We start from the raw sequence: 24,871 nt of genomic DNA on the forward strand, positions 1-24,871 counted from the left end.
CTTCAGGTAGCATGCAAACCTGGCCCAAGAGAGCGGCCATGTGGACTATAAGTAGCAAAACCACAGGGGCAGGTCTGCCCAAGTCCTTGGGAATATGCATCATGCAAAAATGTGTCCTGGATGCTGGATGGAGCTATAAGGTTTAATGTTTGCCCTGCTGGGTTTCAATCTTGCTTTGGTTCAATTCCTCCTTTCTATTCCTGTAATTTCTCCCTTTTGGAATGTGAATGTTTACCTAATATCATTGTATCTTAGAAGCCATAACTTATTTTCAATTTTACAGGGGCTTATAGCTGAATTTCCCTTGTGTCTCAGAGGAGACTTTGGACTTGGACTTTTGAGCAATGCTAAAGAGTAAAAACTTTGGGGACTCTGGGTGGTGCATTTGCATTGTAAATTGGGCATGAAACTTTAGGGGCCAGAGTAGAATGATATAGTTTAAAACTCAAATGTTCCCAAAGACTCATGTGTAGCTTGGTGTAGGTGGGAGGTAGTGAAAACTTCAAGAGCCAGGGCCCAGTGGGAGGTTTTAGGTAGTTAGGAGCATGCCCTCAAAGGAGACTATGGGATGATGGTCTCTTCCTCTTTTTCTCTTTGCTTCCTGTCTATGAAGTGAGCATTTTCCTCACCACATGCTTCTGCTATGATGTGCTGCCACAGAGCTACTTGATCATGCAATGAAGCCTCCAAAACTGTGAGCCAAAATAAGTCCTTCTTCATAAGTTGATTACATCAGGTATTTTGTTACAATGATGCAGAGGTGATTAAATTAGTACTCAAAAGAAGCTTTATCTCCTCAAATATCTAGAAATGCCCCTTGATGTTCTTCTTTTAGCCAATTATTCTAACTAATTCTAAATTACTGCCAATCCAGTGTTTTCTTTTTCAGACATTGTTTTCTTTCTTATAGTAACAGATCCAATTCTAGGACATGTTCATTGCATATACTGGCACTTTGAAAGTATGTATGTATTTGTTAAGTAAACATATGCATTAATGAATGTGAAAGGAAAATAAATGTATATTAAAGCCAAGCATTTTTTTCTGTACATTAAAATATGGTATCAGGAAACTTAAGAATGCACACAGAGGAATTCATTCAATTCTGCAGATTTAATGATTTGGGTGAGTGCACACTTGTCTACAAACAGAGAAGCAAACACCTGCAGTTACAAGTAAAAATGAAAAGTCAGGATGCTTGCTCAGATAACTCTTCTCTAATGATTATCTATGAGCGTCCAAGGAGTTCCTATGTTATTGTTAAGGACACTTTTAAACCATCATTCTTAAACATAAGAAATTTTCCTTAAACATAATCAAGTTCTCAACTATTATCTATGTAAACAATCTTTTTCTCTCTATTACCCAGTGTGGTCTATTAGAATAGATTTAATTGGTTCTTTTCTTGTGTTTAAATTTTCATAAAAAGCTATTGTGTATTTATTCAGTCACAGGCACTTTACTAAAAATTCTTTAATATTACTTATTCTCCCACTTTCATTTGGTACATTAGAACTTATACATCTTAATGACCCACTGGATTCTTGCCTCAGGAACCAAGAAGTGAAAAGAAGCTGGGCAAATTATCTTTTGTAATCCCGTCTGCCAGTGTCTATGATCATAGAACTGGAAAGTACTTTCCATCATCTAAATTAATCTCCTCTTTCATGTTTGTACACATAAATATAAGATAATAGGACTCTTTTGAAAGTCTATGTTTCCTCACATAATTCAGTGTTCTGTTTCTTCCTCTAGTTTACTTGAGATCAATTTGAAATCTAAGGTAACAGTAAATGGCTATGCATTTCCCCTGAAGATCAGAACAATGATGTGCTGCATTAATCATCCTAAATTGTATGGTATAAATAGGAAAGTGAAAATGTTCATCCCCTATTTGCATAGAATATTGTCCTTTTCCCTAAAGGTATCTGCTTCCTTCAATCATCATGCCATCTTTCAACCAGAGCGTTTTCTATCCTGAAATGTTCTTCCTCACCGGCATCCCTGGTCTTGAAACCTCCCACGCCTGGATCTCCATGCCATTCTGTTGTCTCTATGCCATTGCCATCTCTGGGAATAGCATGATCCTGTTTGTCATCATCAATGAGTCAAGCCTCCATGAACCCATGTACTATTTCCTCTCCATGCTTTCTTTTACAGACTTAGGTCTATGCCTTTCCACACTGGTCACCATGCTGGATATTTTCTGGTTCAACTTTAGAGCAATCAACTTTGATGCCTGCATCGGCCAAATGTTCTTTATCCATGGCTTTACATTCATGGAGTCCTCAGTCCTCCTGGTGATGGCCTTTGACCGCTTCCTTGCCATCTGTAACCCACTGAGATATGCCCTGATCCTAACCAATTCACGGATCATCAAAGTAGGCTTTGCAATTGTCATCAGGGGGACCACAGCTCTAGTGCCTTTACTCCTGCTCTTTAAACGCCTGTCATTTTGCCACAGTCATGTGCTGCACCATTCCTACTGCTTCCACCCTGATGTGATGAAGCTTTCATGCACAGATACCAAGATCAACAGTGCATTTGGCTTGGCTATTGTCATATCTACTGCTGGCTTGGACTCTGTCTTGATTCTCCTTTCTTATGTTCTGATTATTCACTCTGTGCTCTGCATTGCATCCAAGGAGGAGCGGAAAAAGGCTTTTGGTACCTGTATCTCTCACCTTAGTGCAGTTGCCATCTTCTATATCCCCATGATCAGCTTGTCACTGGTGCACAGATTTGGGAAGCATGCCCCTCCCTTTGTGCACACTCTCATTGCCAACGTTTATCTGCTCATTCCTCCTGTAATGAATCCTATAATCTACAGTGTGAAGACTAAGCAAATTCGGAAGGCTGTGCACAAGGTGTTCCTTTCTAAGCTATTTTAGGAAAGTTTTAATGTACCTTCTTTAGAAAGTCTTCTCTGATCCATGTTTGAATATTTAGTAGTGTGAGTTATCACAATGCTTTGAAAAAACCTTTATGCTTTCCTTTTATTCTGATTATCCAGTAGTTTACTCTTTACACAACTCTGGATTGTAGATTATTTGATGCTGGCACTTCAAGTCATGCATTTCTGATCTGCATAAATACTGCATCTGGGTCGTGATTGTGATATGGTTAAAATATGTCTGTAAGCATGGACAAATGAAGTCAAAATTTGGGTCCAGACTGTTTCATCCTCTCTATGTTATTTAGCTATCCAGGGTATGTCTCATATAGTATAAATTAGTAGGATAAGTCTAAATTTCAGTAATTATTACTATTGGTAATGATTATTATTACCAAAGTAGATTATTCATAATTATTATTATTAAACATAATAATAAGAAGAAACATGAATGAAAAGATTCCTGGTTTCTGAAGAGACTTTGGGATCTTTTTTGTAAATGCCTTAGTATTTTAATTATATATGATCTAGTGATTTGTCTTCTAAGTCTGTGTCTATAAATGGAAAAATTACCTTGATTTGATTATTATATACTTTATAAAAATATTGAAATGTCTCTATATCATATACATCTGTGTAATTATATATATTAGCTAAAATATTTAAAAATGTTAGCGATGTAAATGCTAACTATCTTGATCCAGTATGTATTGTAATCATGTCCTGAATTATACTGCACTCAAGAATCAGATGTACTTAAAATATTAAGTAATAAAAATAAATGTGCTTGTTGTAATTACTGTGTTTTACATCTGTTTCCTCACTGTGGTGAGAACCTTGGAAGAAAGAAACTCTGCTATATTCTATATATTATCAGGGCAGAAGCCTGAAATTAATGTGCTTTTTGAAAGAATGAAAACAGACAATTTTGTTTTGGGTGAAAAATTTCCTAAAAAAACTAAAGACTTTAAATAATGTTGGTTTCTTAGAGCTGATAAATTTATCAGCTGGATAATAGAGTAATATGTAGATGAGTGGTAAGCTCAGTGATATATCAGATATTTATATTTGGGGATTTTTAAAATAAGTTTAAATTTAATGAAATTTTTTTAGGAAATGGAAGAAAGAATTATAACATTTATTAGTCACTTGATGGAAACTATAAAGGTAGATATAATGAAGTAGAGAGAAATGAAGCTGTGAACTACAATGGGCTCTTGGGAGGTTCATACTCTGGGGTGGAGCCACGAAGATCTCTATCAGAAGCCTCCTGATTAAGAGATTCCAGGATTCTAAGACATAGGCTCTGATATGTGCTACCTATTCCCGAGTTGAATACCTTCCTAGTTCCAAAAACCCCTTCCTGGAAAGCAAGGCAGGAAAGAGCACATCTATCCATTGTAAGTAAAATTGCTGCATTTTAGGGAACCATCAGGCTTTATGAATAGTTCTCCATGTAAAACTGAGGAAGATTTTCTTAATTGCCAAAGACTCTTATGAACACCTAAGGAAAATTGCAGAAAGCTCTTTCCTGAAATCTGTATCTTTTGAGGGCATTCTAGTCTAACCAAGGGCTCAGTGTGTCTGGACTATTTGTCTGTTTGCCTGGAGAATTTTAACATGCTCTTACAACTTGAGTTTTCTGGTTAGTTTTTTCACATTTCAAAGTTGCCACTTAAGATCAGCTGCCACTTGCCACCATTCATTGTTACCATTATCTTCACCCTTATTTACTGTCATCAAATTCCTCTCAGGTTCTGTGCACTAGACAGGACATTAGATACTTTACAAATGCTGTTACTTTTAATTCTTATGTTCCATTGTTGAGCTACCAATTTAACAGAAGTGGAATCTGATATAAAGTGCTCATTTGGAGAATGTGTTCTGCTTGGTGGCAGAGATAGTATTTGAACCTGCATTTGCTTTATACTATAGTCACAATGATAAGTCTGTAATCACAAAAGAGAGATAGCTAAGGAAACTCAGAATAGGACCTGAAGTATGGTCTTATAGTGGGAGTGGAATACCACCGTCACACAAGAAGAAGTATTATTAATAAATGAGGGTGCACACTAAGATCGATTATTGTATAATAGGACAGAATCCTCCATCAGAAAACCACAGTGACTCTCTCTCTCTCTCTCTCTCTCTCTCTCTCTCTGTGTGTGTGTGAGAGAGAGAGAGAGAGAGAGAGAGAGAGAGAGAGAGAGAGCTCAGTTTGCGGGAATGAGAGAGACCTCAGTGAGATTCTTCCTGTAGTCCTGTAGTTATGTATACAATTTCAGGCAATGAAGCATGGTTTAAATAGGCAACATTTCACTGTGGTGAGGTTTGGAGATAGTTCTAGAATCCTTGATCAATTTATATCTCTTGGATTGAATTAATATCAATGAGTATATAGTGTTTACTCTGTCTGCTGAGGTTAATATGTGAATCATCAGGAATACGATTATGAATAAGCAATGCCCCAACTTCTAGTGTCTTAATTTAGTTAAAGAAGCATATTTTCAAAATAACTCATGATTACACAGTAGAGCCACTAGAATTCTAGATGCATAAATATAAAAGAATATAACTCCAGAGGAATAAATAATTTCTTTTGCTTTGACTTAGTTTAGGTGATGCTATGAATGCTTCCTAAAACAGATAAATGCATGTTGAATTTATAAATCATTCAGTGGATCAAGTAATGAGTCTAAAGAAATTAGTCTTGATCAAAAAAGGGAGCTACTTGAATAAGGAAAGCACATTAGCATGAAGAACTTGCTATATTTGTTAGTTTGGTGAGGTAATGACAAATCCAGATTGAGTATATCAGAAAGTTTCTGAGGGTAGGGAATTGGATAGGTCACTGTAAAAGTTGATATTAGTCAGACTGGGAAGATCCTTGATTGCTGGGATAAAGAGATAAAAAGTTTATCTTTATACTAAGTCAAAGAATCATTGTCAGGAGTATAATGAAGATACATTTCCCATAGGTCCCACTGGCATCAACATAGAGAAAGTTTGGAAACCCTTGAAACACAGGGGAGGGAAATCAACTCGTATAACTAGTGCTATACTTCCTGCAAAAACTGATGACAGTGTTTTATACAATAGTGATGATGGATCTGGAGGATAAAGATAGTCAAAGGACATTGTAGAAGTCATATGCATAAAGGTTTAAAAGTGGATGCCTTTATACTGATTGTAGGCTAAATTATTAGAGGTCCCTAAAGATTCCTACCCACTGTGGTGAATTTGCTCTGTATTATACCAGTTCCAATGGTGTGAGAAGATTCTGTAACATGACGGAATATCACTTCAGTAACTGATACATTGCATATCACATCGTGTGAGGACTTCAGGATTAAGACTGAGGCCAGTCTATAGAAGGTAAAAATACACCCAACTCCCAGTTGGCAAGAAATTGGAGATCTCAAGCCTATACCACAAAGATCTAAATTCTGTTAACAACCTTGGTGAGCTATCAATTTCACAGAAGTGGAATCTGATGTAAAGTGCTCATTTGGAGAATGTGTTCTGCTTGGTGGCAGAGATAGTATTTGAACCTGCATTTGCCTGATACTATAGTCACAATAATGAGTTTGTACTCACAAAAGAGAAATATCTTAAGGAAACTCAGCACAAGACCTGTGGTACTCTCTTATAGTGGAAAAGGAATATTATTGTCACATGAGAAGAATTATTATCAATAAATGAGGGAGCACACTATGGTTCATTCTTTTATAATAGGATAGAATACTGCATCAGGAAACCCATGGAAAAGAACTCTTAGTTCCAGATGAGGACATAGTCCTGGCTGAAACTTCAGCCTCTCCTTTGGTGAGATCCTTAATGGAAGATCTAATTTTGCTGTGTTTATATATCTGACTTAGAGAATTGTGAGATAAGAAATGTGCTTTGTTTCAAGCTACTAAAGTTTTAGTAATTGTTAATGCCACCAGACTTAACTAATGCAACAGAGTACGTTTAAGTAAAAAAAGAAAATACAACTATATGTATAAATAATTGAAGAGGAAAATGAGGACAGGCAAGTCACGTTATGAGTGTTGGTGAAGGAAGGAACCAGGGTTGAGAATTTAGTTGTTTTTTTAGTGTAAGGTGAAGAAGAAATCAGCGTGTTTACATAGGCTGTGCTAATGGCACAAATTTCTCCCCCTTCCCCTCAGTGCTAGGATGGAACTCAGAGCCTCACACATACTAGGCAAGTACCCTACCACTGAGCTACAACCCTAGACCCTCTTTGCCTTTTTTTTGGTGGCAAGATAATTCTCTACTTGATCCCTGTTATCTATTAAATACTTACTATCTTTTAGCATTTTATGTTTTATGCTATGGTGGCATTTTAAAATTATCTGAAGCTCTGTTGTCTTTGGATATGATTAGAATTTTCTTCTCGAGGATTTTTTACCTATCAGCTTCTATATAAATATTTTGATGCCACTCCCAAAACATTCTCCTGCATAGTACCACTGTATTTTAAACATAATACCATCATTTTACATATCACACGGGTTTTTATTTGTTTACATATTTGATTTATAAACTTTCCGATATTTTCCTAACTATCCTTGAGGGCAGGTGTCTGGTGTGACTCTATATTCTTATTCTAGATTATGGCAGGATAAAAATTCATAATACAGAACTGTCCATGATACTTATTGGAGAACCTCTGTACTCAAATCATTCTGTTTATAATTATCTTAATTGCTCATAATAGCTATATGGAGTGAGAATTGCTCAGTTCAGTTTTTGATATTTCAAATAGATAACCTTAGAATCACTTCATATACTGTTTGCTAGTCATCTAAAACTTTATAAAGCATTTTCTGTACAATTCAACCAATACTAATGGACTACAAAGCACTTCAATAAGGAAGGAATGAAGTAAAATCTCAGTCTTATAAGCATGTGAACTTAAATGAGATGAAACCTTTGCTTTTTTTGTATAAATTTTACATCCTCATGTAATTGTTCTTTTTCTGACTTCTGGTTCCTTATTTCTTGTGGTTGCCATTGTTTGTTTTCTTTACATCAATTTTCATGAGCTCTTGATGTAAAATAAGAATTGTCTTTAAGAAATGTTTTTCTGGTGAAGTAACTAATTTTGGGTTTAATATACAATAAATTGTTACAGTTTACCATTTCAGGTCACTCAACTAAAGATTTTGCAGTCTGAGTTCAATGTCAACTTCCCAGAATATCACATCGTCTTCCATCATTTTCCTGTTAACTGGTGTTCCTGGATTGGAAGCATTCCACACCTGGATTTCCATTCCCTTCTGCTTTCTCTATCAACTGCCCTCTCAGGGAACAGTCTGATTCTCTCTGTCATTATCACTCAGCCCAGCCTCCATGAACCCATGTATTATTTTCTCTCCATGCTGTCCACCACTGACCTTGGGCTGTCCGTATCCACTCTGGCCACCATGTTGGGTATATTCTGGTTCAACGCCAGGGCAATCAGCTTCAATGCCTGCTTGTCACAGATGTTCTTTATTCAACTTTTTACTGTCATGGAATCTTCAGTTCTGCTGGCTATGGCTTTTGATCGTTATGTGGCCATCTCTAATCCTCTTAGATATTCTTCTGTTTTAACTGACCTTAAAATAGCACAGATTGGAGTCACCATCATTACCAGGGGGGCACTAATACAGATTCCTCTGGTGGTGCTTCTTAAAAGATTGTCCTACTGTGGCAGTCATGTGCTCCACCTCTCCTACTGTTTCCACCCTGATGTGATGAAGCTTTCATGCACAGACACCAGGATCAACAGTGCAGTTGGGCTGACTGCCCTGATCACCACTGCTGGAGTGGACTCAGTCTTCATCATCCTGTCATATGTTTTGATCATTAGGACTGTCCTCAGTATTGCTTCTACAGAAGAGAGGAAGACAGCTTTTAGCACATGTATCTCCCATATTGGGGCTGTGGCTATATTCTATATTCCATTGATCAGTTTGTCATTTGTGCACAGATTTGGGAAGCGAGTCCCACCATATGTACATACTCTGATTGCCAGTGCCTATCTGCTGATCCCGCCTATCATGAATCCCATCATCTATAGTGTGAAGACCAAGCAGATACGGAGAGCTGTGCTGAAAGTTTTCTGTTCCAGGACAATAAAGAACTAGATGTCCCTTTCCTTTTCTTATAGTGTTTCTCATTGTGTGGATGAGTAATATGCCCTTCAGAGAGGTTAAAATGCTTAGACTGATGCTTATCTTGAAAGTTTCCAAAATAGTAACTTTAGGTTTAAGTAATAAGACTGAACTAAGAAAGACTAATATAAACTGCAGATTTTTCAAAGGTATTACTGTTTTCCTAAAATATTCACAATGAGAGTAAGAGCTTGCCTTCTTTGTGTATTAAAGATTTCCAGTAACTGAGATTGATTTTCCAATGCAGAATTTTTTTTTTGATATGGAAGAAAGGAAATTATTTACTTATTGGTTTGAATTTACCCTTTATCAAGATAAATAGCAATACCTCTGTTTGTGAATGGGAATAAAATGTGCATGAACAATTCCAAATTACTGAATTTTATCATGTAAATTTACCATGGGCAATTGATAATGCCCATAGTTGCTTAATTGTTTGAAATATTCTTACTTCTGGTCTCCCTGATCTCCTCATTTAATAGCTAGTGTAATCATAAGTAAATGTTTTCTTTACCTTATCAGTAACCTAACCTTATTCAGCATGTATTGGCATTTTCTACCTGCTCTTCTGGAAAGATTTTGAGCTTAACCTTCTGAAAAATACCTCTAATTCAACTCCATTGTATAGTTTCCTCAATATTACCCATGCCATCCTTACTACTTAATCTGTTGTTCTTTTGGCAAAGATTATCTCTAAGTGAATTAATTTTCTTCAAAGCCCCTCAAAATCATCAGGAGACAAGTGTAGAAATATTTTAATGTGTTTAGATTTGTATGCTCTATTTTCTCTTTAACTAAAATTATGGTGGGTATATCATCCAAGCTCCAATTTGGAATATAGAAGTCATACCAATGATGAACACAGGGGACCTTTAATTCAAGGAATTGTGTAAACAGGGATTGGAGGAAGATGCCAAATGATACACAAGTAATGCAGAGATAATAACTGTAGGACATTTCTTCCACCTATATGGCTTCGGGTACAAAGAGAAGAATTTAGGTGTATTAAAACCTAGAATCTTGGTAGTTGGATCTCCCTTGATCTAACACTCTTACCTATAATGAGAGGGTGCTGCCCTGTTCATTCTTGTACTTAGGGAGCTCAGAGGGTGGGTCATCTAGAGTCTGACTTAACCTCAGAGAAAGGGGGACTTCCCACCTGGACCTCATTTCTTAGTAGCACAGAGGAAGACTTCTCATAGGTTGTTAGATCTCAGAAGGGCCCAGTAGTACTTTGTTTCTTTTTTTTTTTTGAGAGGGCTGTTTAGATCAGTGTTGGACTGTGGAAAAAAAAATAAAAGTGGACACTGGAACTGTTTTGAAAGTACATTAGGCAAATATGACAGAGGTACTTATCCCTTCAGCATCTAGCATCTCCCAATTGCCAGAACAAGTAGGGAAACAGCTGGCAAATGATGATTGTGATTCATGAGTTGCAGCCTTCTTACCAAATACAGTCTCTAGAATGGTTAGTTTGGATGCGAAATATAATAGCTTTACAATAGTTCATGGTGCTTATAACAAAATAAAGCTCAATGGGAGCATGACTGGGGTTTGATTAGGCACTCCAACCTGGACTGTTTATTATAAAAGCAGTAACTAGTAACTATAGCTTCTGTGGTTCAATAACTTTTATTAATCTGCTGAAAGTTTACTTGTTGATAAATTTCAGGTCTTTCTTGGAGTTTTTTCCCCCCTTTTCTCTAGTTTTCCTTAAACCACCCTCATCTCATTTTCAGCTCCAGGTTGCATTTGTATAAGCTTCTGTTTTGAAGTTTGTAGCCTGTTCTGGGACTCTATGGATTAATTATACTTCCTCTCTGTTTTTAGAATATCACTCATTTTCCCCAGTTGCTCTCATTTCTGTTTATTAAGGGATTTCTTCCAAAGTCTGAGCATTCACCATTTCTATCCTTAGATAATAGATTTTCACTTATTATTTTCAATTTCCTCCCTTCTACACTTCTATTATTCACCCTCTGTGCTTTGTATGATGTTCTAGGGTATTAACCTCAATGAACTGCATCACCCAGTTTCCACCGTGAACTGACTTCAGGATGAATCCATAAAGTCAAAGGCACAGGAAGGATAATGTAAGGTTAGAAGAGAGATCTTACTTTGGCAATGTTCTCCCTTGGCCCTGGGCTATTAACAGTTTCTCACTATCATTGGTCTCTTGGGATCTCAGCATCCTTTGATTTTGTTGCCTGTTCCATCCCTTTGCAATTAGTTCTACCTCAAATCTCTGATGATTCATAGCTTTTTCATGGGCAAAGCTATTGAATCCTAATCCTGAGTCTGCTTTTACTAAACCTGTAAATATTTTTTCAGTTTCAGATACATAAGAAACAGAAGCAAGATCAAAAGTCACATGATCCTCTCAATAGACACAGAAAAACCCCTTGACAAAATCCAATAACCTTTTATGATAAAAGCTCTGGAGAAACTAGGCATAGAAGGAATGTTCCTCAACATAATGAAGGCTGTATATAACAAACCTACAGCCAACATCATACTAAATGGAGAACTATTGAAACCATTTATATTAATATCAGAAATGAAACAGAGCTGTCTGCTTTCTCCACTCCTATTCAGTATAATTTTGGAATTCCTAGCCACAGCAATAAGACAAGAGCAACAAACAAAAGGGATTCAAATAGGGAAGGAAGAAGTCAAACTATCTGTATTTACAGATAACATGATCTTATACCTAAGAGACCCCAAAAACTCTACCAAAAAACTATTAGAAATCATCAACTCTTTCGACAAAGTAGCAGGATACAAAATTAGCATACACTACAATCAGTGGCTTTTCTATATACCAACAATGAACAAACTGAGAAAGAAATCGGGGAAACAATCCCATTTACAATAGCCTCAAAAACAATAAAGTACCTTGGAATAAGTTTAATGAAATAAACCAAAGACCTTTTTAAATGAAACTATAAGCCACTAAAGAGAGAAATCAAAGAAGACATCAGAAGATAGAAAGATCTTCTATGCTAATGGATTGTTAGAATAAACATTGTGAAAATGGCCACACTACCAAAAGCAATCTACATGTTCAAAACAATCTATATCAATATCCCAATGACATTCTGCATGGAAATAGAAAAATCAATTGTGAAATATGGAAACACAAAAGACCTTGAATAGCCAAAGCAATTCTGAGCAAAAATCCAATGCTGGAGGCATCATAATTCCTGACTTCAAACTATACTAAAGAGCCATAACAATAAAAACAGATTGTTATTTGTACAAAGACAGACAGGAAGACCATTGGATCCAAATAGAAGATCAAGACATAGACCCTGGCATCAATAGCCAGTTTATCTTTGATAAAGTATCCCAAAACACATGTTGGAGAAAAGACAGCCTCTTCAACAATGTTGCTGGGAAAACTGGATATCCACATGTAGAAGACTAAAACTAGATCCCTGTATTTCACTCTGTACCAAAATCAACTCAAGGTGGATCAAAGACCTTAATATAAGGTCTGAAACTTTGAAACAACTCCAGGAAGTAGTAGGTAATATACTGGAACAGATAGGTATAGGGAACAACTTCCTAAGCCAAACTTAAAAGGCTCAGCATCTAAGAGAAACAGTGAACAAATGGGGATTCCATCAAGCTAAAAGCATTCTGCATAGCAAAGGAAATAGTCAGCAGACTCAAGAGACAGCCCATAGAGTGGGAGAAAATCTTTGCCAGCTTATTAGTATAAGGGACTAATATCCAGAATCTACAGGGTACTCAAAAGACTCAACTCCAGAAAAATCAACACCCCAATGAAGAAATGGGCACATGAATTAAACAGGGAATTCTCAAAGGAAGAGGTAAAATGGCCAATAAGCACATGAAGAAATGTTCAACTCCCTGGTGGTAAAAGACATGCAAATCAAAACAATACTTAGATTTCATCTCACCCCAGTTAGGATGGCCATAATCAAGGGTAATAACAAAACAAATGTTGGTAAGGATGTAATGAAGCAGGAACCCTAACACACTGCTGGTGGGAATCAAATTAGTACAACCATTATGGAAAAAAATATGGAGATTCCTCAAAAAACTAGAGATAGAGCTGCCATATGACCCAGTGATACCACTCTTGGGCATCTACCCAAAGGAACATAAGACAGGATACAGTAGAGACACATGTACACTGATGTTCATTGCTGCACTATTCACAATAGCCAAGGTCTGGAAACAATCCAGATACCTTACAACTGATGAATGAATCAAGAAATTGTGGTATATATACACAATGGAGTATTACACCATAAGGAATAATGACATGTTGTTTGAAGGTAAATAGATACAATTGAAGGATATCATGTTAAGTGAAGTAAGCCAGGATCAGGAACAAAAAAGTTGCATGTTTTCTCTCACACGTGGAAGATAGATCCAAAGATAAACATATGTACAAAAAAAAGTATGATCATATACAAACTCAGATGTAGAACATGTTTGTAACAGTGGAACTACTCTGTGGAACTCGGGAAAAGAGGAAAAGGAAAAGAGAATGACAGAGAACCAGTAATATTGCATAACATAAGATGTGAAGGTAGAGGATATAAGGATGTGTATTGAAAGCTGTTGAAAAATGGGGGGTGGGAGGTAAAGGAGTAAGAGAGAGTAATGGAAGGGGTTGAATAGACCAAAGTAAAGTATGCCCACAATGGGCATACATTGAGTTACCCTTTTGAACATCAACAAATATTAATAATGAAAACCAGGACTGTAAAATAGATATAGTTTGTGTGTGTGTGGGGGTACACACACACAAAGATAAACATATGTACAAAAAACACACAAAAAACACACACACAAAAGAGAGGAGGGTGAAGGAAGGAGATTGTGATGGTGTATGGTCGATGGACTTCATATACCTATATGAAACAGAACTAAGAAGCCTCTTGCAATCACTTTAAGTGGGGTGGGGAGGGGGTTGAGGGGGAGAGATGACAGGGGCAATGCAAACAACATACTATATAAGTCTAATTGGAAGTGTCTTATGAATTCCTACCACACAGTGAATATATTCTTAGAAAAATTTTTTAAAAATAGGTCCAGTTTGTTCTATGACATACCTAAGTTGTGAAATAAATGACTTTTCTGGGCCTTTGACCTAGAATTTATTACCATGAGCCTTTTTTCAGTTACATATAAGATCCCTGGAGAAGCCTGACCAAGATGACTCCTAAGCATAGAGGGGCTATGGTGTATGTTCCTCTATACTCTATCAGGGCCTAAAACTAGAAAGGAAGACTGGGATGGACTTCTGACCCAGTCTGTAGGGTCCTGTGCACTCAGCTTAGTACAGTTCTCTCTGTTTCAAATAGAATAGACAGCCAGAATTTCAGACCAAGAGGAAGGAAGCTTCTGTTTTGCTTCTTTTGCCCTTAGCTTACATTACAGCATACAAGTTGAAGTAATGTATTTGTTATTTACCTTGTGCTTTACCTTGTGAATGCAGTTTAGTTTTCTGGCCTTCCAAAAGTTGAGTCTGGTTTGGAAGTAAGAGTCATATTCAAATGTTTTGTAGAATGTAAGAACTAAATGTAAGGTTGTCATAGCCCTACACGAAAATCCCCACATAAGGGTATGAGATGATAGGGGACAATTTCTGCATAATTAAATTCAACAACATAGACTTTATTGATTACTATAATGCATTGTTAAAATTGGATTTTCATATCCAGTTATGGCTGAGGTAGAAAAACCATAGGTACTAAATTCTGATATGCATTGTCAGCTTATTAAAATGCAAGATAGGTCAGATGCAAATGGGGAATTCATAAGTCAGAAAAGAATGAAATTATTATAGACACAAAGAAAAAAGACTAAAAATGATATTCAAGACTGTCTTTTTTTGCTTACAAACCTGAATACACAAAAAGAATGTAGGGATATGTATATACAACAGTATTATTGGTATCTTGACATTGCAAATGTCCTTTTATAAAGCCCAGTGCAGAGCTAGCTCAGTAACTTAAGAAATAGGCAAGTGGCCTATCTGCAATAAGTCTCAATCTTTGTTGTCTTAATTTAATTTTCTAAGAACTTCTTTTTGTTTTATTTTTCTCAGGTCAGAGAATTTTGAGACCAGAGAAGTAGTAGGAGCAGGGCACTCTGTGATTTAGGAACGTGTTGTCAAATGGGGATTTTATGAAAGTTGTGACGAGGACTATTCTAGAGAAAACTGTTGTATCTATTCACTGTCTCACCAATGAAGGGTCAGGTGGGTTGAGATAAACATAATGGTGACCTTCAGAGATGGGACAATAATTCTCTTTGAGAAAACTAGAAAACCATAAAAGGGACTGAAGAGTTTCTGTGGTGTTAGAGGAAAGAGACTTAATGTTTTATACATTGTATTCATGCTTCTTTCCCAAGGTTTGCTTTGTACAAAGGCTGCATAAATTTGTTCTATGGCCCAGATGTAAAATATGTGTACTTGTTCTTTTAAGCAAGTGAGAGTGTCCAGAAGGATGCTAAAAAGTACAGCAGAACTTCAACTGAAGAAAATTGGGGGGTGACCTCTGAGCCATGGAAAGAAATAGAGACATCTACTAGATCAGAAGAATCTCTGTGAGAAACTAGTACCATTTATTGGGAGATCTTTGATTAACTCGCAATAGCAGTCCACAAAAGAGAGCAAAAAATATCACTAAGCATAGCAAATATGAAAGCATCTAATGACAATACTACATAAATAAGAGGTTCACCCCTGGATTTACTTATTTTCTCTTCCTTTTCACTTTGACCTTGGCAATGTTAAAAATAGCAGAAGTATAATGTGGGTATAAAAGAGAGAAAAGGCCAAATGCGGCCTCTTTTAAGATGTATTGAGGCCTATTACACGAGCTTTAGCTCAGATATTGAGAAAGAGTATTATCTTTGCATGAAGATGCATGTTGATTAATTTATTGAACTGAGTTCTTTCAATTTTTAAATTGAAAATGTTTTATATCTCAAAGTAGGATTTTATATTTCCTTGCATAAGCAGAAAATGAACTTTTTTTTGTCAACATTGTCCAGGGACAGGAAAGGATGTTTTGCACAGAATAGCTATGAATAAAGGAGGAAAAACTTCACTTACTTTAAAGAAAACACTCATGAGTATTATATGTTCATTAACATAAGTTACATTATAAAAGATAACCTATATTACCTCTTATTTTCAAGCAGTTCACTTAGAAGTTGATATTTCCTATTAGGCATCAGATGATCTATTTAATAGCATTTGTTAAAATGTTTGGTTACAGTCACTAAATATTTATAAATAGCAAATATAAAAATTTTAGTATTTAAAAAGAAATTTTTATGGCATGGTTGAAAAAAATATGTTTTCCCTTAACTATTTGCCTCAGTACCAGATGCCTGAAAACTCTAATAAAAAGCACCCAATCCTCATCAGCTTTAGTATTTGAGAAGATTAAGAATAAAGCAATGAACTGTCACTATTCAACTAGGAAATAAGCAAAGATTAAGTATAACATCATTATAATGGAAAGCACAGGTGAGCAGAATACACCCATTATCACTAGTGGAAATGTAAACTGTACAGCTCTCCTGAAAGGTGAAATGGAAAGCAGAGTAGATGCTAGGTACTGTAAGTTGGTACATTATTTAATTCAACAATTCTAATTAGAGTGATGTAAATGAAAAATAATTTTAATAAAGTTGCTATTCAAAGTTGTATTATTCATATGGAATAAAAATGGAAAGGGCCTCAGTAAATAATTTAATTTAGGAAAATTTTTCCTTATGAAACATTATATTATAATCCAGGAAGAAGTTAATTACAGTTATTATTAATTCTTTTCATCAGGGTTAACTTACCATTCCCCAAGATTTTTAGTGTTGGCTGCTATCAGCTCATGGCTCTATCCCTCTCTGGGAACTGACAAAATGTATATGGAGATGCCGTGTAATATCCTCTGGGGTCCCTTATTCAATTACTGATCAATACAGGACTGTGACTGGTCCTCCTTGCTTCAACAACTCTGAAGGGTCATTCCATCTCTAGAGCCCCCATGCAGCATCCCCTTCTGCCCAATGAAGCCTCCCTTACTCTGTAATAGATGCTATTCCAGAAATGCACTTCAGCAAGGCTCCTAAATACAAATATATATCTCAGAGTTTTTTTTCTCACAGATCTCACCTAAGATACAATATTGCCCTTTTGTTTCCTCCTATTCTGTTCCCCTTCCTTTCCTAAGAGGTGCTTGTTAGAGACCAACTCTATTCTAAATGTGATGAGTGCTGAGATTCCAAGGTGGCAGCTAGAAGGAGGAAGCAGAAAGCATGCTTCCTAAAGTAAAATCTTGGAGAGATGCTGGAGATACACATTATAGGAAAAACCACTGAGAAGAGGCAAAACTTTGAGTCCTCCACACCCTCAGCCCACACATAGCATCCCCACATCATGTTAAATGGAGAAACCAGGAGGGCTCCAGCGCCACAGCCAGATGCCAGCGCCCAGACAGCTTAGGAAGATGTGGACCACAAAGTGAGTCAAGTGGCACGTGATACTCTCACAGACAACCCTGGGCCAGATCAGTATAGCCCCCTGGTCAGACTGACTCCCACTCAGGGAAAAAAGAAAAAAAGAACTGATATAATAAGCAATAACAACAAAAAAGACATGTAGCAAAGAGGGCGGGGCACCCTAAGCACCAAAGAGGGAGGGGAGGGGCAATCCCTCATGGAACTGTAAATAAACAAGCTGGCCAGAGAAGGCAAGAGCAGCGGCACACACCCAGCAATCAAGAGTGGGAAAGCTTGTAAAAGTGGCACTGGGAGGAAAACTCCACAGGAGAGGGGAGAAGGCCCACTTCCCACATGAACTGTAAATAAACACACTGGCCTGAGAAAGCAGGTGCAGTGTCACCTCCCTCAGTGTGCTTGGAAAGGGGAAAGCTTGTAGCAGTGGTGGTTGCGCCCAGGAGAACTCTAAGTAAACAAAGCCTGTGGGGCTAGGTGAGTGTTAAGCTCACTCCTGAGATCTGCATAAATAAAGCCCCCAGCAACAGCAGGCTGACAGCTGTGGGCAGGTGAGCCACAGCCTCAGATAGCCATTCACAGAACTATCTCCAGACTCTTTTTTTTTTCTCCCGTCCTTTGATGAGACAACAACTGAACTACACCTGCATGCTGAAAAACGTTCTGAAACTGTATTGATTTGAACTTGGGACACTTTGTGGGTTTTTGTTGTTGTTGTTGTTGTTTTGTTTTGTTTGGTTTTTTCCCCTTTGATGAGACAGTGACAGAGCTACTTCTGAGACACCATCTCCAGGATTGGATGCTGAGGGACTAACACAAAAATTATTAATACTGAAAATTTTATTGCATTTGAAATTGGAGGTTTTAAAATTTTTCTTATTTTAATTTTAATTAATTAATTAATTAGTTAATTTCCCTCAATCCTCTCTCTGTCTCTCTAATGCCTGTTCAGCTTACTGTTGATTAGTACACTATCTCTCCCTGTTTATATCTTTGAAACTTTTGTTTGTTTGCTTATTTGTTTTGTTTTTTTACTTGTTTATTTGTTTTTCCCTCTTTCTTTAACTTCTTTGCTTTCCCTCTCCTCTCACCCTTTCATTCTAAATATCACCATTGTTATTATTACAAGCTAGAAAATTCCCAATTGCACACAGTACAGGGACAGTAACAACACCAAGGACAATGACGGGAAGACAGAAAAAACAGGGAAACCACTTTCCCCACAGCAAAAAATTAGTACAGGAACCAGAAGGGAATGAAGAAAACAGATACTCAGATTCAGACTACAACAAAATGAAGATAAACTATGCCAAAGAACCCAATGAAGCCCACAAGAACAATCTAAAAGAAGAAATACTACAGGTAATCAATGAGAATTTTATAAAGATGAACTGGATATGGTCAACCAAAATGTACAGGACACTCAAGAAATTCCAAGACAACAAAAATAGAGAATTTGACAAAGCACAAGAAGACATAAAAGAAACCATAGAATCACTGTATAAACACAAAAGTGAAACAAAGAACACAATTAATAAAGAGATAAATGAACTCAGGACGAAAACAGACAACATTAAAGAGGAAAGGACTCAGGATATGGAAAACCTCAGAAAAAGAATGAAACAGAACTGCAAAACAAAATGGAAGGCAGTCCAGCAGAATAGAACAAACAGAAGTCAGAATCTCAGAACTTGAAGATGATATGGTAATTAAAGGAAAAACCAAAGAACTATTAGTTAAACAACTCAAGACCTGTGAAAAGAAAATGCAAGAACTCACTGACTCCATTAAAAGACCAAACCTGAGAATCATGTGCATTGAAGAAGGAGAAGAGGTGCAAGTGAAGGGAATGCATAATATATTCAACAAAATAATAATAAAAAATTTCCCAAATCTAGAGAAAGATATTCCCATACAGATGCAAGAGGCCTGCAGGATAACAAACAGACCAGATCAAAATAGAACTACGCTACAACATATCATCATTAAAACAACAAGTTTAGAAACTAGGGAAAGAATATTGAAGGCTGTAAGAGAGAAAAAACAAATAACATACGAAGGTAAACCCATCAAAATTACAGCAGACTTCTCAACAGAAACATTAAAAGCAAGAAGAGCTTGGGGTGAGATCTTCTGAGCACTGAATGAAAATAACTTCAACCCCAGGATACGCTACCCAGCAAAACTATCATTTAAAATAGATGGAGCAATAAAAGTCTTCCATGATAAGCAGAAACTGAAACAATATGTGACCACAAAGCCACCACTACAAAAGATTCTTCAAGGGATTCTGCACACAGAAAGTGAAACCCAACATAACCATGAAAGGGCAGGCAGCACCAAACTACAGGAAAAGAAAAAGCAAGAAATTAGAGAGTAACCTCAACTTAGGTACACACAATCAAACCTTCAAACAACTAAGACAACTAAAAGACAGGAATCACGACATACCTATCAGTACTAGCACTTAATGTTAATGGACTTAATTCACCCATTAAAAGTCACTGTTTGACGAACTGGATTAAAAAGGAATATTCAACAATTTGTTGCTTACAGGAGACCCATTCCACTGACAGAAATAAGCATAGGCTTAGGATGAAAGGCTGGAAGAAGATTTACCAAGCCAATGGCCCCTGAAAACAGGCAGGAGCAGCAATACTTATCTCTGACAAAGTAGACTTCAAACCTACATTGATCAAACGAGATAAAGAAGGACATTCCATACTAATAAAAGGGGAAATAGACCAAAAGGAAATAACAGTTATCAACCTGTATGCACCCAATGTCAATGCACCCAATTTCATCAAACATACCCTGAAGGACCTAAAAGCCTTTATTAACTCCAACACAGTGGTTGTGGGACACTTTAACATCCCATTATCATCAACAGATTGGTCATCCAAACAAAAAATCAATAAAGAAATCATAAATCTAAAATATGCCATAGATCAAATGGAACTAGCTGATGTCTACAGAACATTTCATCCAACTTCTACACAATATACATTCTTCTCAGGAGCCCATGGAACCTTCTCCAAAGTAGATCATATCCTAGGGCACAAAGCAAGCCTCAGCAAATATAAAAAAATTGAAATTATACCATCCATTCTGCCTGATCACAATGCAATAAAACTAGAACTCAACAACAAAAGTAAAGACAAAAAAACATGCAAACAGATGGAAACTGAATAACTCATTGCTTAATGAACAATGGATCATTGATGAAATAAAGGAGGAAATTAAAAAGTTCCTGGAAGTCAATGAAAATGAAAGCACAACCTACTGGAACCTATGGGACACAGCAAAGGCAGTCCTGAGAGGAAAGTTTATAGCCATGAGTGCATATATTAAAGAGACTGAAAGATCCCAAATCAATGACCTAATGATACATCTCAAACTCCTAGAAAAACAAGAACAAGCAAATCCCAAAATAAATAGAAGGAGAGAAATAATAAAAATAAGAGCTGAAATCAATGAAAGAGAAACCAAAAAAGAAAAAAATTCAAACAATTAATGAAACAAAAAGGTGGTTCTTTGAAAAAATAAACAAGATCGATAGACCCCTGGCAAACCTGACTAAAATGAGGAGAGAAAAAAACCCAAATTAGTAGAATCAGGAATGCAAAAGGAGAGATAACAACAAACACCATGGAAGTCCAGGAAATCATCAGAGACTACTTCGAGAAACTGTGTTCAAATAAATTCAAAAATCTTAAAGAAATGGATAGATTTCTAGGTACATATGATTACCCAAAACTGAACCAAGAGGATATTAATCACCTGAATAGATCTATTACACAAAATGAAATTGAAGCAGCAATCAAGAGTCTCCCCAAAAAGAAAAGTCCAGGACCTGATGGATTCTCTGATGAATTCTATCAGACCTTTAAAGAAGAACTGATACCAACCCTCCTTAAACTGTTCCACGAAATAGAAAGGGAGGGAAAACTGCCTAACACATTTTATGAAGCCAGTGTTTCACTTATCCCAAAACCAGGCAAAGACACCTTCAAAAAGGAGATCTATAGGCCAATCTCCTTAATGAATTTTGATGCAAAAGTCCTCAATACAATAATGGCAAACCGAATTCAACAACACATCAAAAAGTTCATTCACCTTGACCAAGTAGGCTTCATCCCAGGAATGCAGGGGTGGTTCAACATATGAAAATCAATAAACGTAATAAGCCACATTAACAGAAGCAAAGACAAAAACACTTGATCATCTCAATAGATGCAGAAAAAGCCTTTGATAAGATCCAACACCATTTCATGATAAAAGCTCTAAGAAAACTAGGAATAGAAGGAAACTACCTCAACATCATAAAAGCTATATATGACAAACCTACAGCCATCATTATACTTAACGGAGAAAAACTGAAACCATTACCTCTAAAATCAGGAACCAGACAAGGATGCCCACTATCTCCACTCCTATTCAACATAGTACTGGAATTCCTAGCCAGAGCAATTAGGCAAGAAGAAGGAATAAAAGGAATACAAATAGGACAGAACCTGTCAAAATATCCCTATTTGCAGATGATATGATCCTGTACCTTAAAGACCCAAAAAATTCTACTCAAAAACTCTTAACACCGTCAATAGCTATAGCAAGGTAGCAGGATATAACATCAACAAAGAGAAATCATTAGCATTTCTATACACTAACAATGAACAAACTGAAAAATAATGTATGAAAACAATTCCATTTATAATAGCCTCAAAAAAAATCAAATACCTAGGTGTAAACTAACAAAGGATGTGAATGACCTCTACAAGGAAAACTATAAACTTCTGAAGAAAGAGATTGAGGAAGACTATAGAAAATGGAGAGATCTCCCATGCTCATAGATTGGTAGAATCAACATAGTAAAAATGTCTATACTCCCAAAAGTAATCTACATGTTTAATGCAATTCCCATCAAAATTCCAATAACATTCATTAAAGAGATTAAAAAATCTACTGTTAAATTTATATGGAAACACAAGAGGCCACAAATAGCCAAGGCAATATTCAGTAAAAAGAACAATGCTGGAGGTATCACGATACCTGACTTCAAACTATATTACAAAGCAATAACAATAAAAACAGCATGGTACTGGCACAAAAACAGACATGAAGACCAGTGGAACAGAATAGAGGACCCGGATAAGAAGCCAGACAACTATAACCAACTTGTCTTTGGCAAAGTCACTAAAAATATATGATGGAGAAAAGACAGCCTCTTCAACAAAAACTGCTGGGAAACTGGTTAGCAGACTGCAAAAACAGGAAACTAGATCCATGTATATCACCCTATACCAATATTAACTCAAAATGTATCAAGGATCTTAATATCAGATCCCAAACGCTGAAGTTGATACAGGAAAGAGTAGGAAATACTCTGGAATTAATAGGTATAGGTAAGAACTTTCTCAATGGAACCCCAGCACCACAGCAACTAAGAGATAACATGGATAAAAATCTTCTGATCAACAAACGAAATGGTCTCTAAACTGAAGAGACCACCCACAGAGTGGGAGAAAATATTTGCCAGCTACATATCAGACAAAGGACTGATAACCAGAATATATAGGGAACTTAAAAAACAAAATTCTCCCAAAATTAATGAACTGATAAAGAAATGGACAAGTGAACTAAACAGAAATTTCTGAAAAGAAGAAATTCAAATGGCCAAAAAACACATGAAAAAATGCTCACCATCTTTAGCAATAAAGGAAATGCAAATTAAAACCACACTAAGATTCCACTTCACCCCTGTTAGAATAGCCATCATTAGCAACACCACTAACAACAGGTGTTGGTGAGGATGTGGGGAATAAGGAACCCTCTTAAACTGCTGGTGAGAATGTAAACTAGTACAAGCACTCTGGAAAAAAATTTGGAGGCTACTTAAAAAGCTAAACATTGATCTACCATATGATCCATCAATACCACTCTTGGGGATACACCCAAAAGACTGTGACACAGGTTACTCCAGAGGCACCTGCACACCCATGTTTATTGCAGCACTATTCACAATAGCAAAATTATTGAAACAGCCAGGATGCCCCACTACTGATGAATGGATCAAGAAAATGTGGTGTTTATATACAATGGAATTTTATGCAGCCATTAAGAAGAACAAAATGTTATCATTTGCTGGTAAATGGATGGAATTGGAGAACATCATTCAGAGTGAGGTTAGCCTGGCCCAAAAGACCAAAAGTCATATGTTCTCCCTCATATGTGGACATTAGATCAAGGGCAAACAGAACAAGGAGATTGGACTTTGATCTCATGATAAAGCTAGAGCACACAAGGGAGGTATGAGGATAGGTAAGACACCTAAAAAACTAGATAGCATTTGTTGCCCTCAATGCTGAGAAACTAAAGCAGATACTTTAAAGCAAATGAGGCCAATAGGAGAAGGGGACCAGGAACTAGAGAAAAGGTTAGTTCAAGAATAATTAATTAGAAGGTAACACACATGCACAGGAAATCAATGGAATCAACTCCCTGTATAGGTATCCTTATTCCAACTAGTAAAAACCCTTGGTCCTTCCTATATTGCTTATACTCTCTCTTCAACAAAATTAGAGATAATGGCAAAATAGTTTCTGCCAGTTAGTGAGGGGTTAGGCGGGGAGAGGGAGGAGGCGGGGGGAGAGGGAGGAGGTGGGGGGAGGGGAAGGGAGGGGGTAGGGGAAGGGGGGGAGAAATGACCCAAACATTGCATGCAGACATGAATAAAATAAAAATTAAAAAAAAGTTATGAGCATCATTACTTTAAGATTTTTACTCAATACATATATAAGCACACAACAGAGCACGTAGGAATGTGGAAAGATTTTTAAGTCAAATAAATGTATTCTCAATGTATAATTTGTTGTATTAACCAAAACTATTTGATATATAATACTTATAACATATATGGTTTTAGAAGTGTGTGCATTATATTTTATATTAGAACTATACCACATTTAAAAACATTTAAATTGTTCATGAACATTTAAAATTTTCCCCAATTTTTTCTGTGACCACAATATCACTATCTGAAGCTTTAAATTGGAATCTATATCTATATCTGTATATCTATCTATCTATCTACCTGTCTAATCATCTCTCACTATATATGTGATATATATATTTGTAATATATATCATATATATGTGATATATAAAAATATATAACATAAACATATATATCACATGTTAAGTTCTCTGTAAGCTAAATTTTCTTAAACCACAATGTAGAAATTGTGGTTTAAAAAGAAAGTTGAAGTCACATCATAGTTTCAAAGAATGATGTTGTCATTTGTGATGGA

At 36.4% G+C, this 24,871-nt stretch overlaps 2 protein-coding genes across 2 annotated transcripts; both read left to right on the forward strand.

Annotated features, from left to right (window-relative positions):
- Positions 1-1,946: 1,946 nt before the first annotated feature.
- LOC109679428 (olfactory receptor OR51C1-like) lies at positions 1,947-2,891 on the forward strand. Its single transcript, XM_020154638.2, has one exon. The coding sequence runs from the start codon at positions 1,947-1,949 to the stop codon at positions 2,889-2,891; it is 945 nt and encodes a 314-aa protein (XP_020010227.2).
- Positions 2,892-8,080: 5,189 nt separating this feature from the next.
- On the forward strand, positions 8,081-9,030 carry LOC109679429 (olfactory receptor OR51C1-like). The gene is given in 2 exon segments (XM_020154639.1): positions 8,081-8,189; positions 8,192-9,030. Coding segments are annotated over 2 exon segments (948 nt in total).
- Positions 9,031-24,871: the final 15,841 nt, after the last annotated feature.

The sequence above is a fragment of the Castor canadensis genome, chromosome 1 (assembly GCF_047511655.1).
Source record: "Castor canadensis chromosome 1, mCasCan1.hap1v2, whole genome shotgun sequence".
Classification (NCBI taxonomy): Eukaryota; Metazoa; Chordata; class Mammalia; order Rodentia; family Castoridae; genus Castor; species Castor canadensis.

Coding starts and splice junctions, on each gene's coding strand:
- LOC109679428 (XM_020154638.2), top strand. CDS start 1,947: ATGCCATCTTTCAACCAGAGCGTTTTCTATCCTGAAATGTTCTTCCTC.